The following is a 27,453-nucleotide window of genomic DNA, read 5'->3' as shown; positions in this document are numbered from 1 at the left end:
CAATGCCACCACCTTGTGGTTATTTAAGGAATTATTCTGACTCTTCCATCAAATATCTATATTATTATATATTTTTGTATTTTGTCCCATCGCTGCAACTCCCGTACGGACACCGGAGAGGCGAAGGTCGAGAGTCGAGAGTCGTGCGTCCTCCGAAACACCACCCAACCGTGCCGCACTGCTTCTTGACACAGTGCCCGCTTAACCCGGAAGCCAGCCGCACCAATGTGTCAGAGGAAACGCCATAAACCTGGCGACCGAGTCAGCGTGCACTGCGCCCGGCCCGCCACAGGAGTCGCTAGTGCGCGATGGGACAAGAACATCCCTGCCGGCCAAACCCTCCCCTACCCTGGACGACGCTGGGCCAATTGTGCGCCGCCCCATGGGTCTCCCGGTCGCGGCCGGCTGCAAATATCTATAATTTTGAAAAAGCCGAGTTTCCGTAATATTGGGGGTCAATTGGTAGGTTTAATGTCTGCTGGTTTATCCAGCTGTCAAAACACAGACAGATCTAGACAGACACAGCATATTTTTTAACAAGTTCTGACTGCATTGCATAACAAAAACAACATGAATAATTGTGTTCTTCATTTTGGTAAATTATTAACAACATGTTTGTTTTTTTGCCACATTGTGATATAAATCTGACCTGCCTGTCAAAGTTGCGTCTCCATGGTAACGTCGTCGTAGTGAGTTTGAGGACAACCAAAGTCATAAACAATCAGGGACCCAGGTTGGTCCAATCCACGTGCTGTGTCCTAGGGCGACGCGCCCAGTGCCAAGAATACAACTAACTACAATACAGATTGTAGATAAGGTCGATCAATGTTTATCTTGCCGACGGATGTCCATTTAGATAAGCTTGGAAATGATAATACAGCCAGACCAGACGCGCGGTCATGGTTGGTGTGGAATAACTTTTTTGATCGACCGTCTCCTATATTGACTACAGTAACGTTAGTAGGCTATATGGTGGTAGGCTCGTTCAATACTTTCGTCACTACTAGAATGCTGCGACGTGAACTTTTTATTTTCGAGAGAGAATCTAGATTAAGATGAAATCGGTTGAGGCAGCAGGGACCCATAGACAGTATTATGATTTTTTAAAATAATGTATAACAGTTAAAATAATCGACCTATTTTATTGAGTAAAGCAAGTAACAGTCACACACAGCCATTTCTCACCTGCCTTCAGTGCACAGTTGCTAAGAAACTTTAGCGCGCCAGTTGAGCGCATGACATTATTATATTACATAATAGTGACGTGCACGTCACTATTGCGCCAAAGTTAGTTTCGAACACCAACCAAACAGACAAAGGAGCTCCAGACACGAGCACTGACACACCAGCACTAACAAGGTTGCCAATTACCAGAATGATTGGCAATCTGCTTACAGCTATCCTAAAAATAGTTTTTAGAATGTTTTGATGGAAATGACTATTGAGGATGGGAATCTAAACTGGTTAATAGATTCTAACCTCTGTCTTCTCTCCTCCCCAGACTAATCATGTCAGGCATTGATGTTTGGGTTGGCTCCTGGAGGCCCCATAAGCCCCGTGGCCCCATCGCTGCTCTCTACAGCAGCCCTGGACCCAAGTATGCCCTGCCTGGAGCCACTGGTACAACTAACTTAGTGATTGACTGATTGATTCATTGGTTGATTGGTTGTTACCTATTGATTAGTTGGTTGATTGGTTTTATTTTGGGGTATAAACTGACATGGGCAATCATCTTCACCTCTCCTTCAGGTCTGAACTACCATGACCCCAGAATGCTGAAAGGGCCAGCGTTCAGTTTTGGGACGCGCCACCACAAGTTCAGCTCAGACTGCTCCCCCGGGCCGGGGTACTTGGTTCCCTCCAACATCACCAGGATTGGGCGTGACGGGACCCCTTCATACTCCCTCTACAGCCGCCCCAAAGACCCCCAGCTGTTCCAAACCCCTGGACCTGGTCAGTAACACACACACTTGCAAGTTCACACACACAAGCATGCTCAAAACTCACACACCGTCTCTCAGAAACTACAACACATACAGACTCAACACATATAATATGAGACTGTGTTCTTACTGTCTGTTTGGTGTTTCAGGCCGCTACTCCCCTGAGAGGTCAGGGCAGTCTGCATATTACTCTGCCCCTGCCTACTCCCTGTCTGCCAGGAGCAAAGGCTTCCGCAACGACCAGACCCCAGGTAACATCCTCTTCAATAATGATAACAGTCCAACACTGTGGCTTTAAGAGACGTAGATTAGAATGCTGGCTGTAGAGTTTTAGAATGTGATCGATAGAATGTTCAGTGATAAGAATGTTCAGTGATAGCATGTTCGATGAAGACTGACAGAATGGGATAGAACTGTGGAATAAAATGATGGTGTATAGAAATGTGGAATAGAATGTTGGTGTACTTACGGAATGTGATTGTTTGTGTGCTTTCTCTCAGGCCCTGCTGCTTACATGCTGCCCTCTGTGCTGGGGCCTGCCACCGTCAACAAAACCTCCGCCCCTAACTTCTCCCTCCGAGGACGCAGCAAGATAGGCAGCTTCCACGAGGACCTGCAGAAGGTAGATCTGACATGTCAAACACAGACTCTTCCAAATGGACATCTCACCTGTCCTCTTTATGGAAGATGAACAGTTTGCATTAGTAGGCCTATTGTTAATTGTTTCTTCCCTCAGACTTCTTCCCTGTGTTTCCATCTGTCCATCAGACCCCTGGTCCAGGGACATACAGAGTGGTGGACCCCTGCACCTACAAACACAAGCCCCCCCACTACAGCATGACAGGACGCAACAGCATGCCTGGAGACACCACCATGAAACCAGGCCCCGGAGCTCACCACCCTGAACAGGCAAGTCACCTCATCATCACCATATCACTCTAATATTACTGTTGTGCAATGATTAACATCTTAAAAGAAAAAATATGAAAATATCTTCTACAAAGTGTTTTTCTACCCACTGTTGCATGGGTAGTGCCCTAACTGCCTGTCTTCCGTTGGTAGGTGACCTTCACCAGGATCAAACCTCCTAGCTTCTCTTTCGGAATTCGTCATTCCGAGTTCATCGCTCCACTCATCGTGGACGTGGTGTAATAGGAGCCCTTCCCTCTCCTCCCTTCCTTCTTCTCCTCCTTCCCATTTCTCCTTCCATTTCCTCTACCCCCTTAACCCAGCAATAAATAAAGCAGTATCAAAATGCTCTGCACTGAAGAAAGCAGTTACTTGTGCGTTATTGTTATGTAGGGCCTATGCTGCATTGAGTAAAATGATGCTGACAAGCTAACCTGACAATCACATATCCTTGTTGATGATGAGATGAAAAAGTTAGTTATTTTTTATATTAATAAACACAATGGTTTATCACACATTTTATTTGAATAACTGAGAAGAATACATAGGCTATCCAGCATGCTTGAATGTTATGAATATTTCTGTGAAAAAAAGGATTAGTCCTACTGCACAAACACTACTTCACCTGTGGCCTACCTTCATATTTTGTGAAACCCTTAAAATCCTATTCCAGTCTCCTTTTCACCTCATTGAACACCTGATTTACTTAACAAAAGGCACATCTCAATAGGTAGCCCAGGTATGATATGACATTGCCAAACTTGTCAAAACGTGGTAATCAATCAATAAAGACATTTTCAACAATGACAATGAATGTACTTTTTTCACTCATGGAAAAAGAAAACATGGATACAATCATTAGTCCAAAACAGAAGTTTTGCAACTAAAACTAGAGTTTCTATTGGACAAATTCAGGTAGATCCAAAGATCTACGCTCTCCGTAGCCGATGTGAGTAAGACCTTTAAACAGGTCAACATTCACAAGGCCGCAGGGCCAGACGGATTACCAGGACGTGTACTCCAAGCATGCGCTGACCAACTGGCAAGTGTCTTCACTGACATTTTCAACCTCTCCCTATCTGAGTCTGTAATACCAACATGTTTCAAGCAGACCACCATAGTCCCTGTGCCCAAGAACACTAAGGTAACCTGCCTAAATGACTACCGACCCGTAGCACTCATGTCTGTAGCCATGGAGTGCTTTGAAAGGCTGGTCATGGCTCATATCAACATCATTATCCCAGAAACCCTAGACCCACTCCAATTTGCATACCGCCCCAACAGATCCACAGATGATGCAATCTCTATTGCGCTCCACACTGCCCTTTCACACCTGGACAAAAGGAACACCTATGTGAGAATGCTATTTATTGACTTCAGCTCAGCGTTCAACACCATAGTGCCCTCAAAGCTCATCACTAAGCTAAGGACCCTGGGACTAAACACCTCCCTCTGCAACTGGATTCTGGACTTCCTGATGGGCCGCCCCCAGGTAGTAAGGGTAGGTAACTTCACATCCGCCACGCTGATCCTCAACACGGGGGCGTGGTCAGTCCCCTCCTGTACTCCCTGTTCACTCATGACTGCATGGCCAGGCACGACTCCAACCCCATCATTAAGTTTGCAGATGACACAACAGTGGTAGGCCTGATCACCAACAACGACGAGACAGCCTATAGGGAGGAGGTCAGAGACCTGGCTGTGTGGTGCAAGGACAACAACCTCTCCCTCAACGTGATCAAGAAAAAGGAGATGATTGTGGACTACAGGAAAAAGAAGAGGACCGAGCACACCCCCATTCTCATCAACGGGCTGTAGTGGAGCAGGTTGAGAGCTTCAAGTTCCTTGGTGTCCACATCACCAACAAACTAATATGGTCCAAACACACCAAGACAGTCGTGAAGAGGGCACAACAAAACCTATTCCCCCTAAGGAGACTGAAAAGATTTGGCATGGGTCCTCAGATCCTCAAAAGGTTCTACAGCTGCACCATCGAGAGCATTCAGACTGGTTGCATCACTGCCTGGTATGACAACTGCTCAGCCTCCGACCGCAAGGCACTACAGAGGGTAGTGCGTACGGCCCAGTACATCACTGGGGCCAAGCTTCCTGCCATCCAGGACCTCTATACCAGGCGGTGTCAGAGGAAGGCCCTAAAAATGTCAAAGACTCCAGCCACCCTAGTCATAGACTGTTCTCTCTGCTACCGCACGGCAAGCGGTACCGGAGCGCCAAGTCTATGTCCAAGAGGCTTCTAAACAGCTTCTACCCCCAAGCCATAAGACTCCTAAACATCTAATAAATGGCTACCCAGACTATTTGCATTAAAAATGCATTGTTGGTTAAGGGCTTGTAAGTAAGCATTTCACTGTAAGGTCTACTACACCTGTTGTATTCGGCACATGTAACAAATGAAATTTGATTTGATTTGAGATCCCCAATGACTAGTCCTTCCACTTTTTTGCTTCTGTTTAAGCAACGTTTCGCAACAGAATTTAGCCAATCATAAACTAGTATTCAACAACGCTGCGGTATAATGAGGTATAATAAGAACGTTGGCGACCAAGATATATTTTTACATGGGGTGTCTCATCCTGCGAAAGGGTTTGTACAGGCATGCTGGGAACATGAGCGAAGACAGAACACAAGCTTTGGGTGGGTAATACCCAGGCAAAAGAGATGGGACTGTATGGAAGGGAGTTTAGTTCAACAGTAGTTATTCTTGTAAATCCACCATGGCTACTCCCGCCTCCAGTAGTTGATCTAGAAGTGTTGGAGAGACTACAGAAATATAGGGAGGGTGTTGATCCAGCTGATTTCTTTAAGAGACGTCTGGAAACTGTGTATCAGGATTGTGTGGCCATTTACACAGATGGTTCAAAAGATCCAAGGACAGGACGTACTGGGTCAGCATTTGTAGTGCAGGAATGTGGGGTGGAAGTCAGGAAACGTATTACAGGTCATCTGGCTGTATACACGGCAGAGCTGATGGCCATACTGTTGGCCTTGCAGTGGGTGGAGGAAGTCAAACAAGACAGAGTAGTTATTTACTCTGATTCATGTGCAGTGTTAATGGGTCTCCAGTCCTTTAGCTCACATAGCAGACAATACCTGCTTTATGAGGTGCTACAAAACCATGGCAGGATTAAACAGATGGGTTTTCAGATAAGATGTACTTGGGTCCCAGCCCATGTGGGGGTGGAGGGGAACGAGGCAGTAGATGAACCGTCTAAACAAGCACTTAGTAGTGGAGATGTTGATGTTGAAGTTTCAATGAGCAAGGCAGAGGCAAAAATACTGATATATACAGTGATGGTGCAGAGATGGCAGGAGCAGTGGAATATAGATAATAAGGGAATGCATTTATTTCAAGTACAGAGGAAAGTCGGGGAGGGGAGGACGGCAGGAAGGGACAGAAGAGAGGAGGCTATTTTTACAAGATTAAGGGTGGGACACAGCCAGTTGAATAAGACCTTAAATGTGATAGGAAAGCATCCAACAGGAAAGTGTGATTATTGTAAGGAAACAGAGACCGTGGAGCATGTATTGCTACAGTGTGGGCAGTATCAGAGGGAAAGAGAGAGGATGAGATCTAGGGAGAAGGGGATACAGGAAATTAGTTTAAAGAGGATATTGAGTAGAACGTCATTAGATATAGTCTCAAATATTTTGTCATCTAGGTAGGATTTCGTTTCTTCCTGTCTCTGGCCCACACTCCAGTACAATAGGTGGCGGTAATGCACTATAACGTTGGATGCCAACCGCCGATAAACCCCACCGAAGAAGAAGAATATATATTTTCAGGCAATAATAGGAACAGCCTCGTTTAAAAAAAGGGGGGGCTTGTAGCGTCTGCGTTGCATAGAAACAGAAATTCTCTATGGAAGCAGTTGCTACAAGAGCATGAAGATGCTAGCTAACTAGCTACAATGTTTTTCCATCGATAGCTACGTTAACGTTTTGCTACTTATTTTGCTAGACTATTGACAGCTAAATAAGGTTGTTAGATATAGCTAGCCAGACATATCAAATGCTCCTGACTGGATGTAAGCCTACATTAGCTAAACGTAATCTAACGTTAGCTAGTTAGATAACCAACGAGTTGAAAACACACCAGTTTCGCTAGCTAATACGTTAGCTTGGACATATGACTTCAAATGGATTCGGGTCATAACGTAACAGTTACATGCAAAGGTGTGTCTAGGTAACGTTAAGCGGTTTAATTTAGCTAACTCAGAAGCTAGCTAGCGTTAGTCACAGTGTAATCACAGACTAAGTGCAGTTAGTCATCTTGTTCCTAGCTAAAGTTAACTTCTAACCAGGTAGCTAGCTAACTAAGCCGCTTTGCGACGCAGCTGATTTCGCCATCCTGAAGTAAGGATGGCAGGCGACGCCAGTGGCATTCCTGAACTGGACCAAGATAAATATGATGCAGATGAGCAAGTCAAAATCATCTGCCTTGGGGACAGTGCAGTGGGCAAATCGAAGTACGGAGTTAGGGAGCATGCCAGCTATCTCTTGTCACAGCAAATTCACCTCAAAGATGATAGTGCTTACTTTTTGTGACCCAGGAGATAGCTGGCATGCTCCCTAACGGCCTCTTGTTGTCTTTCAGGTTGATGGAGAGGTTCCTGATTGACGGATAGTATCCTTTCTCATCTATTCATTCTGCAATTGGGTTGAGTGTCACATGATTACAGAATACATTTATCAGTATTTTGGGTTAATGTAGCTAAGTAAGTGTTGCCTAATGTTGATAGTAGTAAATGGAGAGAAACCCAATGCCTTCTCAATTCTTCATGCAGTGACCGATTTAGCTTGTAACTGGTCAGTCATCCAGCGTGCCGACATGCCTTTTGACCAGCAATGTTACCATATGCTGTAGCTACGGTACAGATAGTTGACAGAGTTTATTATATTCCTTAACTTGTTCTCCAGTCGCCCCCAGCAGCTGTCAACCTATGCCCTGACGCTCTACAAATACACTACCACCATTGACAGAAAGGCTGTATTAGTAGGTATGTTTATGAATTGTTTCCTTATCAAAATCTCTGGTTTAAACTGATGAGTTGTTAAAATAGTCAGCTGGTTTTAAATAAACTGATCTGTTATTGCTGTGAACCATAATCCTGCTGTTCTGTTATCTGGTTGCCATGCTATCTGTTTGGTTGCCTTCAGCTGTGTTTGTGCTTATGTCTGCCCCAAAGACTTCTGGGATACGGCTGGACAGGAGCGGTTCCAGAGCATGCATCCCTCGTACTACCACAAGGCTCACGCCTGTATCATGGTAAGACTTCATGCTAGCTTCTAAGACAATACTACTACAAGGCTTGCACTTATGTCATAGCCTGTATCATTGACTGTACCTGGGTTTGTCAGGTGTTTGACGTGCAGAGGAAGATCACCTATAAGAACCTGACCAACTGGTACACAGAGCTGAGAGAGTACAGGCCTGAGATCCCCTGTGTGGTGGTGGCTAACAAGATAGATGGTGAGACCAGCCAGACAGGCTTATTCTTCACATCTTCTATTCCCTTCCCACTTTATTTTTTACTCGGTTGTTTCTGTTGTTTGCAGCTGATATGAAGGTGACCCAGAGGAACTTTAACTTTGCCAAGAAGCAGGGACTTCCTTTGTACTTTGTATCTGCTGCTGATGGGACCAATGTGGTCAAGGTGAGGATGGACAACACTGACCTCCTTAATTACACACCATACTCTGTCTGTATACTGTATTCCCATGCATAACAAAAAAAGGGGGGGGGAAATTCTGTGTTCTAAAAATGTATCCTAGATGTTTAAAGAAACGATCAAGATGGCGATGTCTTACAAGCAGAACACTAGTGACTTCATGGATGAAGTGATGCGGGAGCTAGAGGTACATATTTCTCTCTCTGGATAAAAGCACTCTGATAATATATGCCCTCTTATTTCCTTTGTTTCACTCTCCAGAGTTACCTGCAGCTGTTTGACTGACAGTTGCTCTGGCACTGTAATTAGAATTAATGTATTCGGTGCACATCACATTTCATTGAACAGAAAATGTGAACGATAATACATTTGGTCTTAGCGTTTAGGCTCTGATCTGCAGGGTGCTCCCTGCCCAAGGAAGTGCTCAGGTAATTAATTTGATCATAGCCAAGCTAGGGGTAGGGAGCAGAACCAAAAGCAGGCGTGGGGTGGGGTGGGGTGTGGTGGTGGTGGTGGGCAAAAAGCAGCAGCCTGCAGATGATGTGTAATACACATCTTACTGAGGTCCATTTTAGAGTCTAAGGTCTCTATTCAATCCGTAGCGCTGAAGATTACATTTCTAGCGAACAATCTAACGCTTCATTCAGATTGAATAGTGCCCTAAATGACTTAAGTGCACTAAAGCTACTCCTTTTCTGAACTGCATCATCATAATCTATCTGTGGAAGACCATCTCCCATCGACAGCCAGCTCCCTGAATTATTATTTTGTATAACTTTTTTTTTTAGCGACTTTGAGATTCTGTATGAAAAGCGCGATATAAAATACATTTATTATTATGTTTTTTTTGTTCATCTCTGACTTGCAGAACTTTGAGCTGGAGCAGAACAAGGAGGAGTCGTTACAGACGGCTGAGGAGGGACTGAAACCAGAGAGCCCTGAGTCTGTCTGACTGGATGTTGATGTGGATACATTATCCTCACATTATTGACACGTTATCTTTACTTTATACTGACGTTGTGAACACAAGAGCTCTGATTCTGACTACAATGCAGCTATGGACACTGTGGATATGTTATCCAGATAATGTCGACATTCTACATCTCTACCATGGGAGAGCCTTGCTCCTGAGTGACTGATGTTGTGGATATGTTATATTCATGTTATTCTCACTTTGTGGACATGTTATCCTTACATTCTCCTCGTGTGTATTTTATGCCATGGGAGAGCCATGCTTCTGTGGGACTGATGCTACGGAAATGCTAACCCTTGACCCATATAATAGTAGTGACCTGTGAGAGCTGGGGAAATCTATTGATGTGAGAACAAACATACTGTAGGATAGATGTTGTCAGGCAGGGGGAACGTGTGCCAAAGTGTGTGAAGCAGGCTATTTATTTGAGGTGATCTAGAATTTGAAGCGTTTTAAAATGTGGGGCTATCATTCCTATTCCTGCTATTTTTGGAGAGCAAAGTGAAACTGTGAACGTGAAGTCTTTGCTACTTGTGATTTTGTCATCAGCTTTTGCTCTCTGAAGCTTTTACCACACGTTTATGGGGATTTGTACAATTTAAGGTGATAGTGGGGTACATGTATGTAAAGGCTGCTATTGTTGCTCTTAAGTGCTACAGTGTAAAGCCAGAGCTTTTATGTCATGTCTTTCATGTATTGTCTTGTGGTCCTCTGTAGCTCAGCTGGTAGAGCACGGCGCTTGTAACGCAAAGGTAGTGGGTTCAATCCCCGGGACCACCCATACACAAAAATGTATGCACGCATGACTGTAAGTCGCTTTGGATAAAAGCGTCTGCTAAATGGCATATTATTATTTATATTATTATGTATTTTAAACAATGAATGTACCTTGTAACCATGCGATGGCATTAGCGACTGTTAGATATTATTTCAGTGTGGTTTAAATCCTCAATACTTGTCACCTGACATGGCAAGGCTGCATCAATTTCACCAATAATTCATTCCAGTGCAGTTATCGATCAATGTAAAAAAAAAAAAAAAAAATGCCATTTAGCAGACGCTTTTATCCAAAGCGACTTACAGTCATGTGCGCATACATTTTTACGTATGTACAAGTTAGATATACATATATATGATGTTAGTCAACTGGAAGTGTTGCGGAAGTACAGAACTACAATGAATGACCACTTCTAAGAGGTTCATGATCTATGTGTAATAGAACTCAAGGACTGTTTTCTATCTATATCAGTGAAGTGTTAGATTGCACAATAGAAATGTAACATTGCCTTCACATTTAAATCACTCTGAACTCCTGCGATATGGATTGAATAGAGCCCTTAATGTTCTCTATGGAAAACACTTTTTTTTTATCTGTATGATATCCCATTGTATCCTATGAACTGTGATAAAAAAAGGCCAATTTCATTACATACTATGTCTGTTGCCGGTGTGCTTCACTCAGGGTTTTAACCCAGGTTATAAATGATTTGGAATTAATTTTTTTTATTCTTCACTGACTACTGTTAAACTACAGAGCCACAAGGCAGCAATTCTCCACCAGAGGGCCTCTTGAGTTTTCCAGGGGAATAACTCCGGTCACAACTGACATGGCAGTTGGCACAGCTAAAGCTTTGGCCAAAGTAGATCTCAGCAGCGAGACCAATGAGGAGCTGATACACAGGATTCATGTTTTTAATTATAAATTTATTACATAATATAACAAACATAGATCTCTGTGGTGGAGCTATCACAGCTGTGGACCTGCCTCGGCCTCACTACCCTGCCTCCCTTCCCTATCTGTTCCCTTATGGATGATAAGAGAACCATGCCTCTGGGTGAAAAGGGTTCAACTGATCTTGTCAATGGTGGGACTGACCATAATATTTGTTGTGTTTTCCATGATTGTTTTTTTCCAGAAATCTACTCAATGGCCATTGGCCACTGTTCTGTCTTCTATTCCAGTCTGTTTACCCGCTTCTGCCCTGACCTCTTTCAGCATGGTGTGTTTGGGAGTAGACATGGTTTCTCCCCATCTTCACCCTCAGATGCTAGTTAGAAGCAGGTAGCCTATATCTCCCTCTCTACAGACTAATTGATGAGGCTATTTTAATTTCAACAGCAAAAACAATTGCCCTTCCTGTATCTGAGATTACACAGAACTGTATCTTAAAATACTGGCGTTACCAATAGTCACAGTAACACTGTCTGGCAAAAATCTGTACATCTATAGCACCAAAGTGAACGCTACTATTTTATTCTAGTTAGCTAGCAATCTGACCTTTCACAGTTTCACCTCCTACCACATTTGAAACATACTGTATATGCTGTCAGGATTAATCCAACAATGCTAAACTACTGAATAATATTAATCTACTGAGGTTGTCATTAATCCAGTGTTCATCATTAGTTTCAGCCAGGCTACAGTTCTGTGTGGAGTTCAGTGTCTTTGAGGAAGATAAAGAGCCGGGATGCCTGGGGATCAAGATGAGGGGATGTTTAGATTGGCCAGGCAAGGCCCAGACATAGCCTGTGATAGATCCACCATGTTAAACTTCACAGTGCAAACAAGGAGAAAGTCAACAATGAAGAAAAACCCTTTGAATGACGATAAGATCATTGGATCCAGTGGTGGGTCTACCAGATACCCTCTCACCGTGTAGATTGTGCTTTGTTGATTAGAAAAGAAGAGGAAGTCGACCGTACAGAGAAACTCATTGGTGTGAATGAAGTGTCTACCTCACCTTTCTGTGTCCCGCAGCATGGGTTTGCATCTGTATAGGCTACCTGTGGTAAACCTACTAAGGGGTCCAACTAGGTTCTCTGTTACTGACGTGTTTTCTAACCAGGAAAGCAACTGGAGTCCAAACTGCACTGTGTGTGTGAGCACATGTGTATGCCGGCGTGTGCGTGTGTACAGTATGTGTGTACATATGTGCTGTGTGTTGAAACCCATGTCAGCATCTCTCAGCATCAGTTAGACAAGCCATACAACAACCTTCATCACATTTAAACCAAGCAATACTTTGATACCTTGTCTCAAAATAGAAATAGAAATGTTAATAATGCAAAGCTCATAAAATACCAGTCATTTTTCAGGTTATATATATATATATATATATATATATATATATATATATATATATATATATATATATTCCTTTACAAAACATAAAAACGACTGGAGTTCCACTCCAAAAAGGTTGTGTCCAGACAGTGGAGAAGCTAAATGAATGTCTGTATTTCTCAAGATTCCCAGGAGATGGCACCATATTACTGAGTAACAGCTCAACAACTTCGAATCTAAGGTAGTCCTATTAAGAAAAATACACCATTGAAAGTTTTTAGTTATTTTTTGGCACGTTTTTCCTTCTTTGTTTCTTTTTTTGTCGGTCCTCTTCAAAATCACCTCTTCACAGCATACCCTAAAAAACTCTCAAAGTCTGAAAATGGAAAAAGGAACAAAGAGTGTGTAACAGGATGAAACGCGGAGCAGAGAGTGCCAGTGCACCTGGTCATGAGGAGAGTCACAGGGAGGTGTTGTAGGGCAGATGGTAACACTGTAATTGTCTGTGTCTATGTCTCCTATTGAAGCCAGAGCCCAAACCCTGCCCAATGCAGACAGAGTCTCCCACACACAGACAGGGCCTATACGGGAACAGACAGAATGTAAAAAAAGATTCAGCTGTATCTGATGTTCTCGCTCTCAGCACCCAGTATTGTTTTGATCTCTCTCTCTCTCTCTCTCTCTCTCTCTCTCTCTCTCTCTCTCTCTCTCTCTGTCTCTGTCTCTGTCTCTGTCTCTGTCTCTCTCTCTCTCTCTCTCTCTCTCTCTCTCTCTCTCTCTCTCTCTCTCTCTCTCTCTCTCTCTCTCTCTCTCTCTCTCTCTCTCTCTCTCATCAATGAATAGATATCAAAGGGTCCTATAATGAATATGGAGTTCAGTCTGTGTCTCTGTGTATGCAAATGTGTGTGTGCACCACGTGAGAGTGTGTTTGTGTGTGTGAGACACAGTCACTGCCAGGAATCTCTGATGGTATTAAGGCTACAGCGGACTAATTTCGAGGGTTTGAACTAGCACACACACATACATACACGCACCACACAGAGGAGAGGGGAGAGTGTACAGAGAGTCAGGGTGTTCCTCCCTTCACAACCTGCATGCGCTGTAACGATTGGTGGCTGTAATGCTAGCACCGTGTTTTGTGCAAATCATCTCCTAGTTCAGAGTTCATAGAAATAATAAAATCTGATCACACCTTTTTTCCTAGGTGATTAACTATGCATATATGCCAAACATTCATATATATATATATTATTTTTTTGATTTTCAAAAATGTATATGAAAACTATCATATATACATTGCTTTTGATTAATAAAAAAAGCTAATATTTGTATTTTGTTCATATTTACAGGGTGTACGTCATTTTTAGAGGTTTGAATATTTTTAGGTTCTCCTTTTCTTGTTCACTCTGAAATTCAGATTACCGGTAGGTGAGTGAATAGAAAAAATTCTAAACGTCTTAATCCAAGAGCTACAAAATCCACCCCTATATTATGGGGGGGTGGGGGTAATAGAACATAACAAATAAACACAAACCAATAATCAACCCCACACAAACGCCTAAATGAGTCAGACGGTATGGTAGGAGCCCAAATGATATCATTTTCTCTATATAGTGTCCCAAAATGTAAAATGTAGGGCACTATGGAGATAAGGATGTCATTTAGGACACCACCTATGTCACCAGAATCAGGATTGAGATCGTCTGTGAGGTCCAATGTGAGACAGTGAGCGTTATCCCTACAACCTTGACACGACATTGAATTTACCACCTGCTAAACGGATACAAAGGAAAGTTTCACAGAGATAGATTGGACTGGTGCGCGGCTCCATGCCAAGGATCTTAACTGAGCATAAAGGTTTCAGTGCTGCTGTTGACTAGTTAAGGTTTTAGTGGTAGTAGTGCCCACCTGGGTCACGTTCAGGGGAGTCCAACGTTAAACAACAATGTAGATAGAAATGTATTATAGAGAACAGACATGCTTCAGTGTTGCGAAACATATACTACATATTCTTTACCTACAAATGGCAATAATAAACTTGTATAATAGGGAATCATGTTTGTTCTTTATAAGACGTTCATGACAGTTCTATCTGCGGTATTCAGAATGTTGCTCCCTCCTAAACGCACCATTGTTGTTCTCCGAGAGAGTATTGATCTACTACTGTGTTGTTGTGTGTATGGATGACACTCACTGTCTCTGACTGTTGAGAGAAGCTACTCACGTTACAATTGTTGATTTCTTAAGACATCCCGTTCTATATCCCAAACCATGGTCTCAGATGTAAGTAATGATGCTACCGGTCTTAGTTTTGATGACGACTGTGTCCGTGTGTGTGAATCTAAGCGTGTTATTTGTTTGACTAGGTGAATGTTCATGTGTGTATATACAGATGTAAGATCTTAATTTGAGCCAGTTTGCTACAGCAGGAAAATAATCCTGCAGCAACAGGAAATGTGAATTATTATGTGGATTATAATTCATGGACATTTTTGTAGGGGTTGATACATTTTTCATAAAGGAAAATCAAGTCTGACATTTCAAAGTGGAAATTACAAACTTCAGAAGCCTTTTTAAACCTCAAATACACTACAAGTTTTACATTTCCTGCATTGCAGGAAAGTTCTTCTGCAACAGGGTGATAATTAAGATCCTATCTGTATATCTCTACATCTGAGTGTGTATTGAGGTCACTGGGGTTAAACTGGGGTCAACTGTGGTTTCACACCCCTCACTGTGTGGGATACCCTTCAGTATGACGGAAGACTGCAAGAAAACAAACAGAAATGAAAACAACTCTCTTTTCAAGACGTGATGCAACTTCTCATGCTACTGTTCAGGAAAGAGTGACCATAGAATGACAGTTCATCAACAGTGTGTTGTATATAGAATACCATGTATAGTTTTAGTCAAGTTGTATATTTTATGACAAAATTTCATTTTTATAGATCTATATACTTTTTTTTATATTATATTATATATATATATATATATATATATATATATATATATATATATATATATATATATATATGTATAGAGTTGGTAAAAACAAGTAAATTGTTGGTGGAATAAATGTTAAAGTTTTCTCTCTGTACTCTGTCTAGAAGTAGGTGTCAGATGCTCTTTTGTTTATAACATATCTTCTTTTCAACGTTCTGTCATTTGTTTTTCTTTCTCAAAGCTATTTAAATACATTTATATCATATCTATCTATAATATTCCCTTTGGAAACCCAAAGCAAATGTTTTGATTATGAAAAAAGCCACTAGTGTTGGTTAAACATTCTCCAAATATAATAGATAGCACAGTCAGTCCGTGAGAGGGTCCCAGGATGGAGGAGTTCTCCACACGTGGTCTCCAACGCGGAGCTCCGTCTCTGGGCTCAAGTGTTAAACACAATGCCAGGCAGAGCGGAGAGAGGCCCGTGTCAGTACTGTATCAGTATGTCAGTTCTATGTCAATACTAGGTCAGTACTGCGTCTTTACTCCTGTGTTCACCGTAGCTGATCTCTATAAGAATATTCTGAAAGGCAACTGAACTTTCCGTTTGGAACGAGATTCATCCTCCTCCTTCTTCACACAAACTGGGGATCTTTCAGAGGCAAAACGAACAGGAGGGAAAGAGATTGCGAGGGAAGGGTTGGAGGGACAGAGAGAAGAAGAGCGGTACAGAGAAGGAAAGGTCTGTGGGAGAGGTTAAAGGTGTGACTAAAGGAGCAACTCAAGCAGTCACAAATTAAATGTTCTAATCGGAGCTCATGCAAGATTCTGTTCTGCAAAGGATTTATGCGCCTCATCCAGAGGACTTATCTGATAGGTTGTGGGATGGGGGAGAGACTTCATAGATTCCTCCTCTCATAATTCAGTGCAGTGCTGAGAGCAGCATATAAATACAATCACTTAAACTTTCAGAAACATCAGAAGGAAAATAAATGAAAAGCATCGACCTAAAATAGTGTTGGTGTAAAACTGTGGTGGTCTATTTATTTTTCTCTCTCCCTCTCTCTTTCCCCCCTCTCTCTCCCTCTTTCTTTCTCTCTCTCTCAGGGCAGGGGTCAGCTCTCCAGCAGCTGTTTGAGTGCTCGTTCGATGTTCATGCGGTGTCCCACCCTCGTCACCCCCAGCTCAGCGAAGTCGTCCTTGGTGAGTGCTGGCAGGTGCGAGCCCTCAATCTCATGCTCCTGAAAGCCGGCCCTGTGCTCCGCCAGGTGGATGCTCTCCAGCCAGTCTCCAACGTCGTACTTGTTCCACAGGTGGAGGGGCTTCTGGTGGAAGGGCCTGAGGGCCAGGAGGGGCGAGCCCAGCCCAGGAGAGTGAGAGGGGGACGGGGAGCGGGACCGGGCGCTGGAGCTCCTCATAACGAAGCGCACCTCTTTGGGCTCATGGGGCAGGCTGAGGCTGGATGACTTGAGGATGGTGTGGGGCGGCGTGGTGGGCGAGGTGGGTAAGCCGAAGCCTGGGAGTCGACTTAGGGGGTCACCCCGATCTGGGGAGCCCGAGCCGGGGCTTGCGATTCGGCGTGTAATGGGGTAGTGGCTGCCACGCCGGATTGTGTAGGAGGTGCCGTAGCTTCTCTGGGAAATGGTGTGGAGCTCTCCTAGACTGCTGAAAAGTCTGGAGGAGAGAGCAAAAGATGGCGAGAGAGAGAAGGAGAGGGAGGTTGGGAGGGAAAGAAAGTGAGAGGGATACAGAGAAAGCAAGCGCAATGAGATGTAGAGAAAGAAAGATAAAGGTAAAGAGATATTAGAACAATGTCACAGTGTTTTTATCTACAAAGCTTCACACAAGTAAAAATGGCCACCTGATCTGTTGAGCCTTTGAAACATCAAGCCACTGGGGGGCTGCAGGGTTAGTGACCGTTAGTGAGAGCAAGGTAGTTAAAATCACAGCAAGATCAAAAGCTTCAGTGTTTTCAACTACTCAGTTGGTTTGTACATGACTTAAAGGCCTAATACAAGATGGGCCAACCTTTCTTGGGTCAGGAGAGAGGAATACTGCAGAAAACACAGTTGAATTGGAACACTAAGGAACTGGAAGGTTACAGAACCGGAACATGGCAGAACATCTTACAGAGCAGAAATGGGTTCTGCTCTCTCTGTAGTCGCTCGCTCTGTTCTCTCTCGGTTCCATCTATCCAGTTGCTGGCATATGGCGTGCATGAGACACGTTAGCTGCATACTGTCTAGCTAGTGGAAGACGATCCAGTAACACTTGGTGGATCCAACTCACTCTGACAGAGCAATCACTGAGAGTATCTGCTCATCAATCTCTTTCTATCTCTCACTCCCCTCTCTCCCTTTCCCTCTCTCCTTTGTAAATTACTTTAGTGAAACTTAATTCTGTCTCATTGCCAAGGAAGTTATCCTCTCAGACTTAGAACCCCCATCAGCATTTCCCTGGCTCCCATCGCCATTCTAAACCCCACTGAGACTCCAGTCTCACAGACGGGGAACCAGAAACCGGTGCCGTTCCACCAGTGGCCATTCTTGGACCGCAAAAACACTACAGCGAATACTGTAGTATTTACTCTAGTGTTGCGGACATGATTGTAGTACATTTACAGTCGTATTTACAGTTTACTATAGAATAAATACTTTAGTAAAAAAACGTGTAGTATATACCATAGTATTTACTGTAGTGTCTTTGCAGACTGTAGTATACTGTAGTATTTACTGTAGTGTTTTTGCGGACATTACTGTAGTATTTACTATAGTGTTTTTGTTTTATTATCTTCGACATAGCAGTGGGGGCTTTCTCCTTGAGGAAAACTACTGGACAAAATACTCAAAGAGCAAATTTTCCATAACCTGTAGGTCGGTAGGACTGAGGTCTGAACAGATAGTTCAGAGCTTCTGCTCTTTTCTATAATCTGTAGGGAACATAATAGTTTTCTCACTTATGGGTTTCTCACTTATGGGTGGCACAAATTCAGATAAGCAAATTAAATACTGTAGTATATACTATAATAATTACTGTAGTGTTTTTGCAGACTGTAGTGTTTTTGTGGACAATACTGTAGTAATTACTGTGTTTTTGCAGTCTGTACTATAGTATTCTACAGTGTACTACAAAATTATATAGTAAGTACTACACAGTGTGTAGTATAGTATTCTACTGTATACTACAGTTCACTACATAATTGTATAGTAAGTACTGTAGTATTCTATAGTAAATGCGTGTGATTCTCTACTTTACACACAGTCTCTTCTCTACTCGTTCGGCAGACCCAGAGAACAGGCTACTCTGGCAAATGGTGCTCGTTTAATAAAGTTATGTCAAAGCGGAATCAATGTCTGCAAGATCACATAATGATTTATTTTATGCCTCAATAAACACAGCTCTGTTTTGAAGCTATGAGGGTGTGTGATGGAGGATGTTTATGGTTATTCTAATTTCTAAAGTGGAAGTTGGGAGAGTTTTATTCGGGTGGTTCAGTGAAACAATTATAGTTTCTGAGGTGGAAGTTGGGAGAGTTATATTTTTTTTGGTGAGGGAGGCCCTGCTCTCTCCTTTCCCAGATGTTTAGTTCATTTCATTCCGATCTCCTCTGCATTATTGTAGCCATCTGCTACAGCCTGTCAACTATGCCTCTGCCTATCCCTGTTCTCTCCTCTCCGCACAGGCTACACAAACGCCTCACACCGCGTGGCTGCTGCCTCTCTAACCTGGTGGTCCCTGCACGCACCACACACCTGGAGTTCCAGGTCACAGGCAGCCTCTGGAACTGCCGTTCTGCCGCCAACAAGGCTGACTTCATCCCAGCCTATGCTACCCTTCAGTCCCTCGACTTCCTGGCGCTGACGGAAACATGGATTACCACTGAAAACACTGCTACTCCTTCTGCTCTCTCCTCGTCTGACCATGTGTTCTCGCATACCCCGAGAGCATCTGGTCAGAGGGGTGGTGGCACAGGAATCCTCATCTCTCCCAAGTGGTCATTCTCAATTTTTCCCCTAACCCATCTGTCTATCTCCTCATTTGAATTCCACGCTGTCACAGTCACTAGCCCATTTAAGCTTAATATCCTTGTCATCTATCGCCCTCCAGGTTCCCTTGGAGAGTTCATCAATGAGCTTGACGCCTTGATAAGTTCCTTTCCTGAGGATGGCTCACCCTTCACAGTTTTGGGGGATTTCAACCTCCCTACGTCTACATTTGACTCATTTCTCTCTGCCTCCTTCTTTCCACTCCTCTCCTCTTTTGACCTCACCCTCTCACCGTCCCCCCCTACTCACAAGGCAGGCAATACGCTTGACTTCATCTTTACTAGATGTTGCTCTTCTACTAATCTCACTGCAACTCCCCTCCATGTCTCCGACCACTACTTTGTATCCTTTTCTCTCTCGCTCTCCTCCAACACTACTCACTCTGCCCCTACACAGATGGTAATGCGCCACCGCAACCTTCGCTCTCTCTCTCCCACTACTCTCTCCTCTTCCATCCTATCATCTCTTCCCTCTGCTCAATCCTTCTCCCTCCAATCTCCTGATTCTGCCTCCTCAACCCTCCTCTCCTCCCTTTCTGCATCCTTTGACTCCCTGTGTCCCCTATCCTCCCGGCCGGCTCGGTCCTCCCCTCCAGCTCCGTGGCTTGATGACTCATTGCGAGCTCACAGAACAGAGCTCCGGGCAGCTGAGCGGAAATGGAAGAAAACTAAACTCCCTGCCGACCTGGCATCTTTTCACTCCCTCCTCTCTAATTTTTCTTCATCTGTTTCTGCTGCTAAGGCCACTTTCTACCACTCTAAATTCCAAGCATCTGCCTCTAACCCTAGGAAGCTCTTTGCCACATTCTCCTCACTGCTGAATCCTCCCCCCCACCCCCACCCCTCCTCCCTCTCTGTGGATGACTTCGTCAACCATTTTGAAAAGAAGGTTGACGACATCCGATTCTCGTTTGTTAAGTCTAATGACACTGCTGGTCCTGCTCACACTGCCCTACCCTATGCTTTGACTTCTTTCTCCCCTCTCTCTCCAGATAAAATCTTGCGACTAGTGACTGCAGGCCGCCCAACAACCTGCCCGCTTGACCCCATCCCCTCCTCTCTTCTCCAGACCATCTCCGGTGACCTTCTCCCCTACCTCACCTCGCTGATCAACTCATCCTTGACCGCTGGCTATGTCCCTTCCGTCTTCAAGAGAGCGAGAGTTGCACCCCTTCTCAAAAAACCAACACTCGATCCCACTGATGTCAACAACTACAGACCAGTATCCCTTCTTTCTTTTCTTTCCAAAACTATTGAGCGTGCCGTCTTTAGCCAACTCTCTTGCTATCTCTCTCAGAATGACCTTCTTGATCCAAACCAGTCAGGTTTCAGGACTGGTCATTCAACTGAGACTGCTCTTCTCTGTGTCACGGAGGCTCTCCGCACTGCTAAAGCTAACTCTCTCTCCTCTGCTTTTGTCCTTCTAGACCTGTCTGCTGCCTTTGATACTCTGAACCATCAGATCCTCCTCTCCACCCTCTCCGAGCTGGGCATCTCCGGCGCGGCTCACTCCTGGATTGCGTCCTACCTGACCGGTCGCTCCTACCAAGTGGCGTGGCGAGAAGCTGTCTCCGCACCACGTGCTCTCACCACTGGTGTCCCCCAGGGCTCAGTTCTAGGCCCTCTCCTTTTCTCCCTATACACCAAGTCACTTGGCTCTGTCATATCCTCACATGGCCTCTCCTATCATTGCTACGCTGACGATACACAACTAATCTTCTCCTTTCCCCCTTCTGATAACCAGGTGGCGAATCGCATCTCTGCATGTCTGGCCGACATATCAGTATGGATGACGGATCACCACCTCAAGCTGAACCCTGGCAAGACGGAGCTGCTCTTCCTCCCGGGGAAGGACTGCCCGTTCCATGATCTCGCCATCACGGTTGACAACTCCATTGTGTCCTCCTCCCAGAGTGCGAAGAGCCTTGGCGTGACCCTGGACAACACCCTGTCGTTCTCCGCCAACATCAAGGCGGTGACCCGATCCTGCAGGTTCATGCTCTACAACATTCGGAGAGTACGACCCTGCCTTACACAGGAAGCGGCACAGGTCCTAATCCAGGCACTTGTCATCTCCCGTCTGGATTACTGCAACTCGCTGTTGGCTGGGCTCCCTGCCTGTGCCATTAAACCCCTACAACTCATCCAGAATGCCGCAGCCCGTCTGGTGTTCAACCTTCCCAAGTTCTCTCACGTCACCCCCCTCCTCCGCACACTCCACTGGCTTCCAGTTGAAGCTCGCATCCGTTACAAGACCATGGTGCTTGCCTATGGAGCAGTGAGGGGAACGGCATCTCCGTACCTTCAGGCTCTGATCAGTCCCTACACCCAAACGAGGGCATTGCGTTCATCCACCTCTGGCCTGCTGGCTCCCCTTCCTCTGCGGAAGCATAGTTCTCGCTCAGCCCAGTCAAAACTGTTCGCTGCTCTGTCACCCCAATGGTGGAACAAGCTCCCTCACGACGCCAGGACAGCGGAGTCACTCACCACCTTCCGGAGACATTTGAAACCCCACCTCTTTAAGGAATACCTGGGATAGGATAAAGTAATCCTTCTACCCCCCCCCCCCCAAAAAAAAATAAATAAATAAAAAATAATAATAATTTATTATTGTAAAGTGGTTAACCCACTGGCTATAGGGTGAATGCACCAATTTGTAAGTCGCTCTGGATAAGAGCGCCTGCTAAATGACGTAAATGTAAATGTAAATGTTATGTCCTGTCAGAGGAACATAATACAAGCCTAATGTAACCTCCAACAAATGCCAGAGCTAAAGAATAATTGTTCAAAACCTGGCCATGTCTTTGACCACACACACAAGCATGCACACAAATAAAAGCAGTGAACATGATTTCCTTGTGTCAGCATATTTTGGGTCCAAAAAGCTGACCATGCATGTAGTAAGAGTAAGGGTCATGTCTTTATTGCTCTACAGGAGAAAGGGTAGGGCTCTGTATGGGAGGAAAATGGTCTGCTCTATGGGAAAGAAAGGAGAGAGCTATGGCAGCTACAACACTAGCTCAGTCCTCACACTGTAGACTACCATATTTATACTATATCCCAGTGCTTTCCCTGAGTCTCACTACAGACTGTACCCTGTGTACAGTGTTAGAACACTTTAGATAGTAATGGTTTGATTATTTGTCTATGTTTGACCATGATAAAGCACTGTACAGTGTGAGACCTGAGGGCTTTGAGGTGAAGACCAGCCATTACCGCAGGAATGACTGGAGAGAGTGAGGGGTTAAGGGGAGGGAGGGGTGGAGAGGTAAAGAACAGCCAATACCGCAAGAATGACTGGAGAGACTGAAGGGTTAAGGGGAGGGAGGGGTGGAGAGGTGAAGAACAGCCAATACCGCAGGAATGACAGGAGAGAGCGAGGGGTTAAGGGCAGGGAGGGGTGGAGAGATGAAGAACAGCCAATACAGCAGGAATTAATGGAGAGAGTGAGGGGTTAAGGGGAGGGAGGGGTGGAGAGGTGGTGTGGTGGAAGGGTTCAGGGGGGAAATGGAGGAGTAGGCTGGTTTTGGGGACAGGCAGGGAGGTGCATGGGAGTGGTGGAGGACAGGGTGGTTAAGTGTTTTCAGTCAGTACCATCATCCATGTGTACTTGCAATTGCGTGTGCATTTGTGTATGTCTTTGTGTGTGTGTTGGGAGAGTGCTATGTGGCATGGGTTTAGGAGGTGAGAGGGTTGGTAGCTACAGAGATGGGCAGAGTGAGATGACATGAGCTCCATGCGCACTTACACGGTCGTCTTGCCCTCCTGGGCATACAGTCAGTTCTAGACCAATCAGATCAGAGCAGCGGGGCGGAGCATGCAAGGTGAGCAGAGAGAGAGCAATGGGAGAGAATGTTAGCATCAGTCCATGAGACCTAGCCTGCTAGCCACACCTGGCTCGGCTTTAGACAACTCCGCTGGCCATGTCAAGCCAATGTATGTGTGTATATGTGCATGAATGGTGCCCGTGTTTGTTAGTGTGGGTGTGTGGCTGTGTGTGTGTGTGTATGTTTTCGACATGACAATGACAGAAGAGTTGAGTAAATCAGAACCAGATAAGTCCAGCAGGCCACATGAGAGAGAAATGAGCACACTATTCACATCTCAAACACTGAATAAAAGAATAAAGAATACAAACCAACAGAAACAACAACAAAATAAAACAATGAGAACAGGATGAATGGCAAGAGTCTCCTGACTCTGTGTGTTTGTGGGTTTAAACTCAGATTATGGAGACTCATAGTATTGTAGAGTGTATACTATAGTGTGTGATAACTGACTAGTCAGTGGACTAATGCCATCCCCAACATAATCACTGACATAAAACAGAAACATATGGAACATAAATAAAAGCTCAGAAAATAACAGGAGGCCAAAGAGCACAACTCAAACAAATGACAACCAGGATTTCCTGAACCAGCCAAAGCTATGACAACATAGCATGAGTGGACATTAATGAATGACTGAATGAACGACACATATAGCAGTTGTGGCGGCATGGATACATTTGAATGGGACAGACATGGTATGGTGATAAATGTATGGAGCAACACTGAGTGAGTGAACACACCACAGAAATCAAGCGAATGAGTTCTGCAACTGTGTGAAGTGGGAGAAAAAGAGAGGGAGGAAGAGAGAGAGAATAATGGTGTGCATAATTTTAGCTTTTCCTTAATTTAAATTGAACAGAAAGAAAGTCTGTAGAAATAGAAGTATCAGATGATGTTGGGGGCGGGACGATGCAGGGAGGTTGATTTTGAATGGATAAGGTCAAGATTAGTCAAATTAACTGAGAGGGAGGAGTGGGCCAATCAGAACACTCCGTCACGTGACACATGTGACATCACGCTATTCTCTGATATCACAGGGAATGTAGGTAATGTCAGAGTCCAGCTCTGGGATTGGTTGAGTTGACGGGATGTGATACTTACTTCAAACACATTGTGAAATATCCAACTAACACATTTGCTTTGCTGGTACGCTACATGACTAACCATAACTACTCCATAGAATGCTATAATAGTAGTATCCCTCAGCACCTTATCTGAGAACATTGCTGAGTTTCATGGAGAGAGAGTTGAGGCGAGCTCGCAGGCCGCCATTACTGTTCCTATCCACAACCAGGTCAGGATGGTACTGGTGGTCATAACTGGTCCTCCTGCTCAGTAGACAAACAAAGGCATCAGGTCTGCATCTCAATAGTCGTAAAATCACTTATTTTCTTCTCCTCTCCTTCCTCTCCTTCCTCTTCCCTTCTTTACTTCATAGTCACCGCATCATATGAAAGAACTGGACAGGTGAAAGTAAATTCCAAGTAGCCATCGCCCATGTTGCGTTCTCCTGTTCAGATCAGTTCAATGCAGATGAAGGAGAGGTGGTGAGGAGAGAAGCCATTTTAGACTATTGAGATGCATCCAAAGACTCCTGAAAGAAGACTATTGCGACTAATAAGGTTGGTCAACTGAGCCTCACACTAACTACATCTAAGCTATTTTATACTGTATAACCACTATCACCTACATGCATCATAAACAATCATGATCAACATCAAATCTACTATACTAAAATAAGGAAGACCAAACTAGTAAAAACAACTAATGCACAGTATTTCAACAGCAGGCAACAGTTAATCCCACTCTATCTCTGCTGATGTGCTTGAAGCTTGAAGTTGATTGGTCAGGTGAGGCCGGGATCATTAATTTAGCCCAATCTCTCTGAACGTTAAAGGGATAGTTCACTCCAAGAATATATCAGATGTTTTTATACCTAAAAAGGTTTAGCTAAAAGTTATGTAGTTCATGCCATTTATGTAGATTATATTGTGTAGATGATGTTATACAGTGGGGGAAAAAAGTATTTAGTCAGCCACCAATTGTGCAAGTTCTCCCACTTAAAAAGATGAGAGAGGCCTGTAATTTTCATCATAGGTACACGTCAACTATGACAGACAAATTGAGGAAAAAAAATCCAGAAAATCACATTGTAGGATTTTTAATGAATTTATTTGCAAATTATGGTGGAAAATAAGTATTTGGTCACCTACAAACAAGCAAGATTTCTGGCTCTCACAGACCTGTAACTTCTTCTTTAAGAGGCTCCTCTGTCCTCCACTCGTTACCTGTATTAATGGCACCTGTTTGAACTTGTTATCAGTATAAAAGACACCTGTCCACAACCTCAAACAGTCACACTCCAAACTCCACTATGGCCAAGACCAAAGAGCTGTCAAAGGACACCAGAAACAAAATTGTAGACCTGCACCAGGCTGGGAAGACTGAATCTGCAATAGGTAAGCAGCTTGGTTTGAAGAAATCAACTGTGGGAGCAATTATTAGGAAATGAAAGACATACAAGACCACTGATAATCTCCCTCGATCTAGGGCTCCACGCAAGATCTCACCCCGTGGGGTCAAAATGATCACAAGAACGGTGAGCAAAAATCCCAGAACCACACGGCGGGACCTAGTGAATGACCTGCAGAGAGCTGGGACCAAAGTAACAAAGCCTACCATCAGTAACACACTACGCCGCCAGGGACTCAAATCCTGCAGTGCGAGACGTGTCCCCTTGCTTAAGCCAGTACATGTCCAGGCCCATCTGAAGTTTGCTAGAGTGCATTTGGATGATCCAGAAGAGGATTGGGAGAATGTCATATGGTCAGATGAAACCAAAATAGAACTTTTTGGTAAAAACTCAACTCGTCGTGTTTGGAGGACAAAGAATGCTGAGTTGCATCCAAAGAACACCATACCTACTGTGAAGCATGGGGGTGGAAACATCATGCTTTGGGGCTGTTTTTCTGCAAAGGGACCAGGACGACTGATCCGTGTAAAGGAAAGAATGAATGGGGCCATGTATTGTGAGATTTTGAGTGAAAACCTCCTTCCATCAGCAAGGGCATTGAAGATGAAACGTGGCTGGGTCTTTCAGCATGACAATGATCCCAAACACACCGCCCGGGCAACGAAGGAGTGGCTTCGTAAGAAGCATTTCAAGGTCCTGGAGTGGCCTAGCCAGTCTCCAGATCTCAACCCCATAGAAAATCTTTGGAGGGAGTTGAAAGTCTGTGTTGCCCAGCAACAGCCCCAAAACATCACTGCTCTAGAGGAGATCTGCATGGAGGAATGGGCCAAAATACCAGCAACAGTGTGTGAAAACCTTGTGAAGACTTACAGAAAACGTTTGACCTGTGTCATTGCCAACAAAGGGTATATAACAAAGTATTGAGAAACTTTTGTTATTGACCAAATACTTATTTTCCACCATAATTTGCAAATAAATTCATAAAAAATCCTACAATGTAATTTTCTGGATTTTTTTTCTCATTTTGTCTGTCATAGTTGACGTGTACCTATGATGAAAATTCCAGGCCTCTCTCATCTTTTTTAGTGAGAGAACTTGCACAATTGGTGGCTGACTAAATACTTTTTTCCCCCACTGTATATGTGTAGATCCTGCTATTGTATATGCATTAGGAGAAGTCTGCAGTCTCCATTAAATATTTGATATCTGACAGACTAAGATTTTGGGGTTCTACTATCCCTTTAAGCAGCCAGCAGACCATAGTGGAAGGAGGGAGTGAACATGGTAACTGGCAAAGAGGAGAGAGATGAAAGCAATCTAAGGAGGGAGCTAGAGGTATATGTTAACCCTAACAACAGATCTAGGATCAGATTACCCTAGCCCCAATCCTAATTTAAAGCTGGAATCCTTAATGGTGAAACTGCCATGTCTGTTTGCGATATTACAACAACAAAGAAGTTACTGCAAACAACAAACACAGTTTTTTCTTTTTACCTCAGACATCATTGCACGGTGATAGAACAGAAGAATATGTACTGCAATTTATTTTAGCATGTTGCTCGACGCTCCTCACCTCCGCTTGT

The 27,453-nt window shown here is 44.1% G+C and overlaps 3 protein-coding genes across 3 annotated transcripts in view; 2 read left to right on the top strand and 1 right to left on the bottom strand.

Moving 5' to 3' along the window:
- Positions 1-1,508: 1,508 nt before the first annotated feature.
- Positions 1,509-3,123, top strand: LOC311125618 (ciliary microtubule associated protein 1B-like; the record flags this gene model as incomplete). The annotated part of the gene is made up of 6 exons (XM_084199644.1): positions 1,509-1,620; positions 1,750-1,953; positions 2,093-2,194; positions 2,444-2,565; positions 2,712-2,852; positions 3,006-3,123. The coding sequence occupies 6 exons, from the start codon at positions 1,509-1,511 to the stop codon at positions 3,093-3,095; spliced, it is 771 nt and encodes a 256-aa protein (XP_084055770.1). The 3' UTR covers positions 3,096-3,123.
- Positions 3,124-6,713: 3,590 nt separating this feature from the next.
- LOC311125617 (rab-like protein 2A) lies at positions 6,714-10,541 on the top strand. Its single transcript, XM_084199643.1, has 8 exons — positions 6,714-7,339; positions 7,468-7,497; positions 7,791-7,870; positions 8,060-8,139; positions 8,232-8,343; positions 8,430-8,527; positions 8,646-8,729; positions 9,411-10,541. Exons 1-8 carry the CDS (start codon positions 7,233-7,235, stop codon positions 9,492-9,494), a joined length of 675 nt encoding a protein of 224 aa, XP_084055769.1. The 5' UTR covers positions 6,714-7,232; the 3' UTR covers positions 9,495-10,541.
- A 6,096-nt stretch (positions 10,542-16,637) lies between these two features.
- Positions 16,638-27,453, bottom strand: part of LOC311125619 (SH3 and multiple ankyrin repeat domains protein 3-like) — a gene marked incomplete at both ends in the record, with an annotated part of 50,072 nt that continues 39,256 nt past the window's right edge. The window contains one exon of the mRNA XM_084199645.1: positions 16,638-17,196. Within this exon, the coding sequence (XP_084055771.1) occupies positions 16,638-17,196 (559 nt within the window). The remainder of the gene's footprint in view (positions 17,197-27,453) is intronic.

Source organism: Coregonus lavaretus (assembly GCF_964263955.1).
Source record: "Coregonus lavaretus genome assembly, contig: HAP1_SCAFFOLD_1962, whole genome shotgun sequence".
NCBI classification, from domain to species: Eukaryota; Metazoa; Chordata; class Actinopteri; order Salmoniformes; family Salmonidae; genus Coregonus; species Coregonus lavaretus.
Note: the sequence above shows the minus strand (reverse complement) of the source record. Positions and strands in the feature narration are given on the sequence as shown.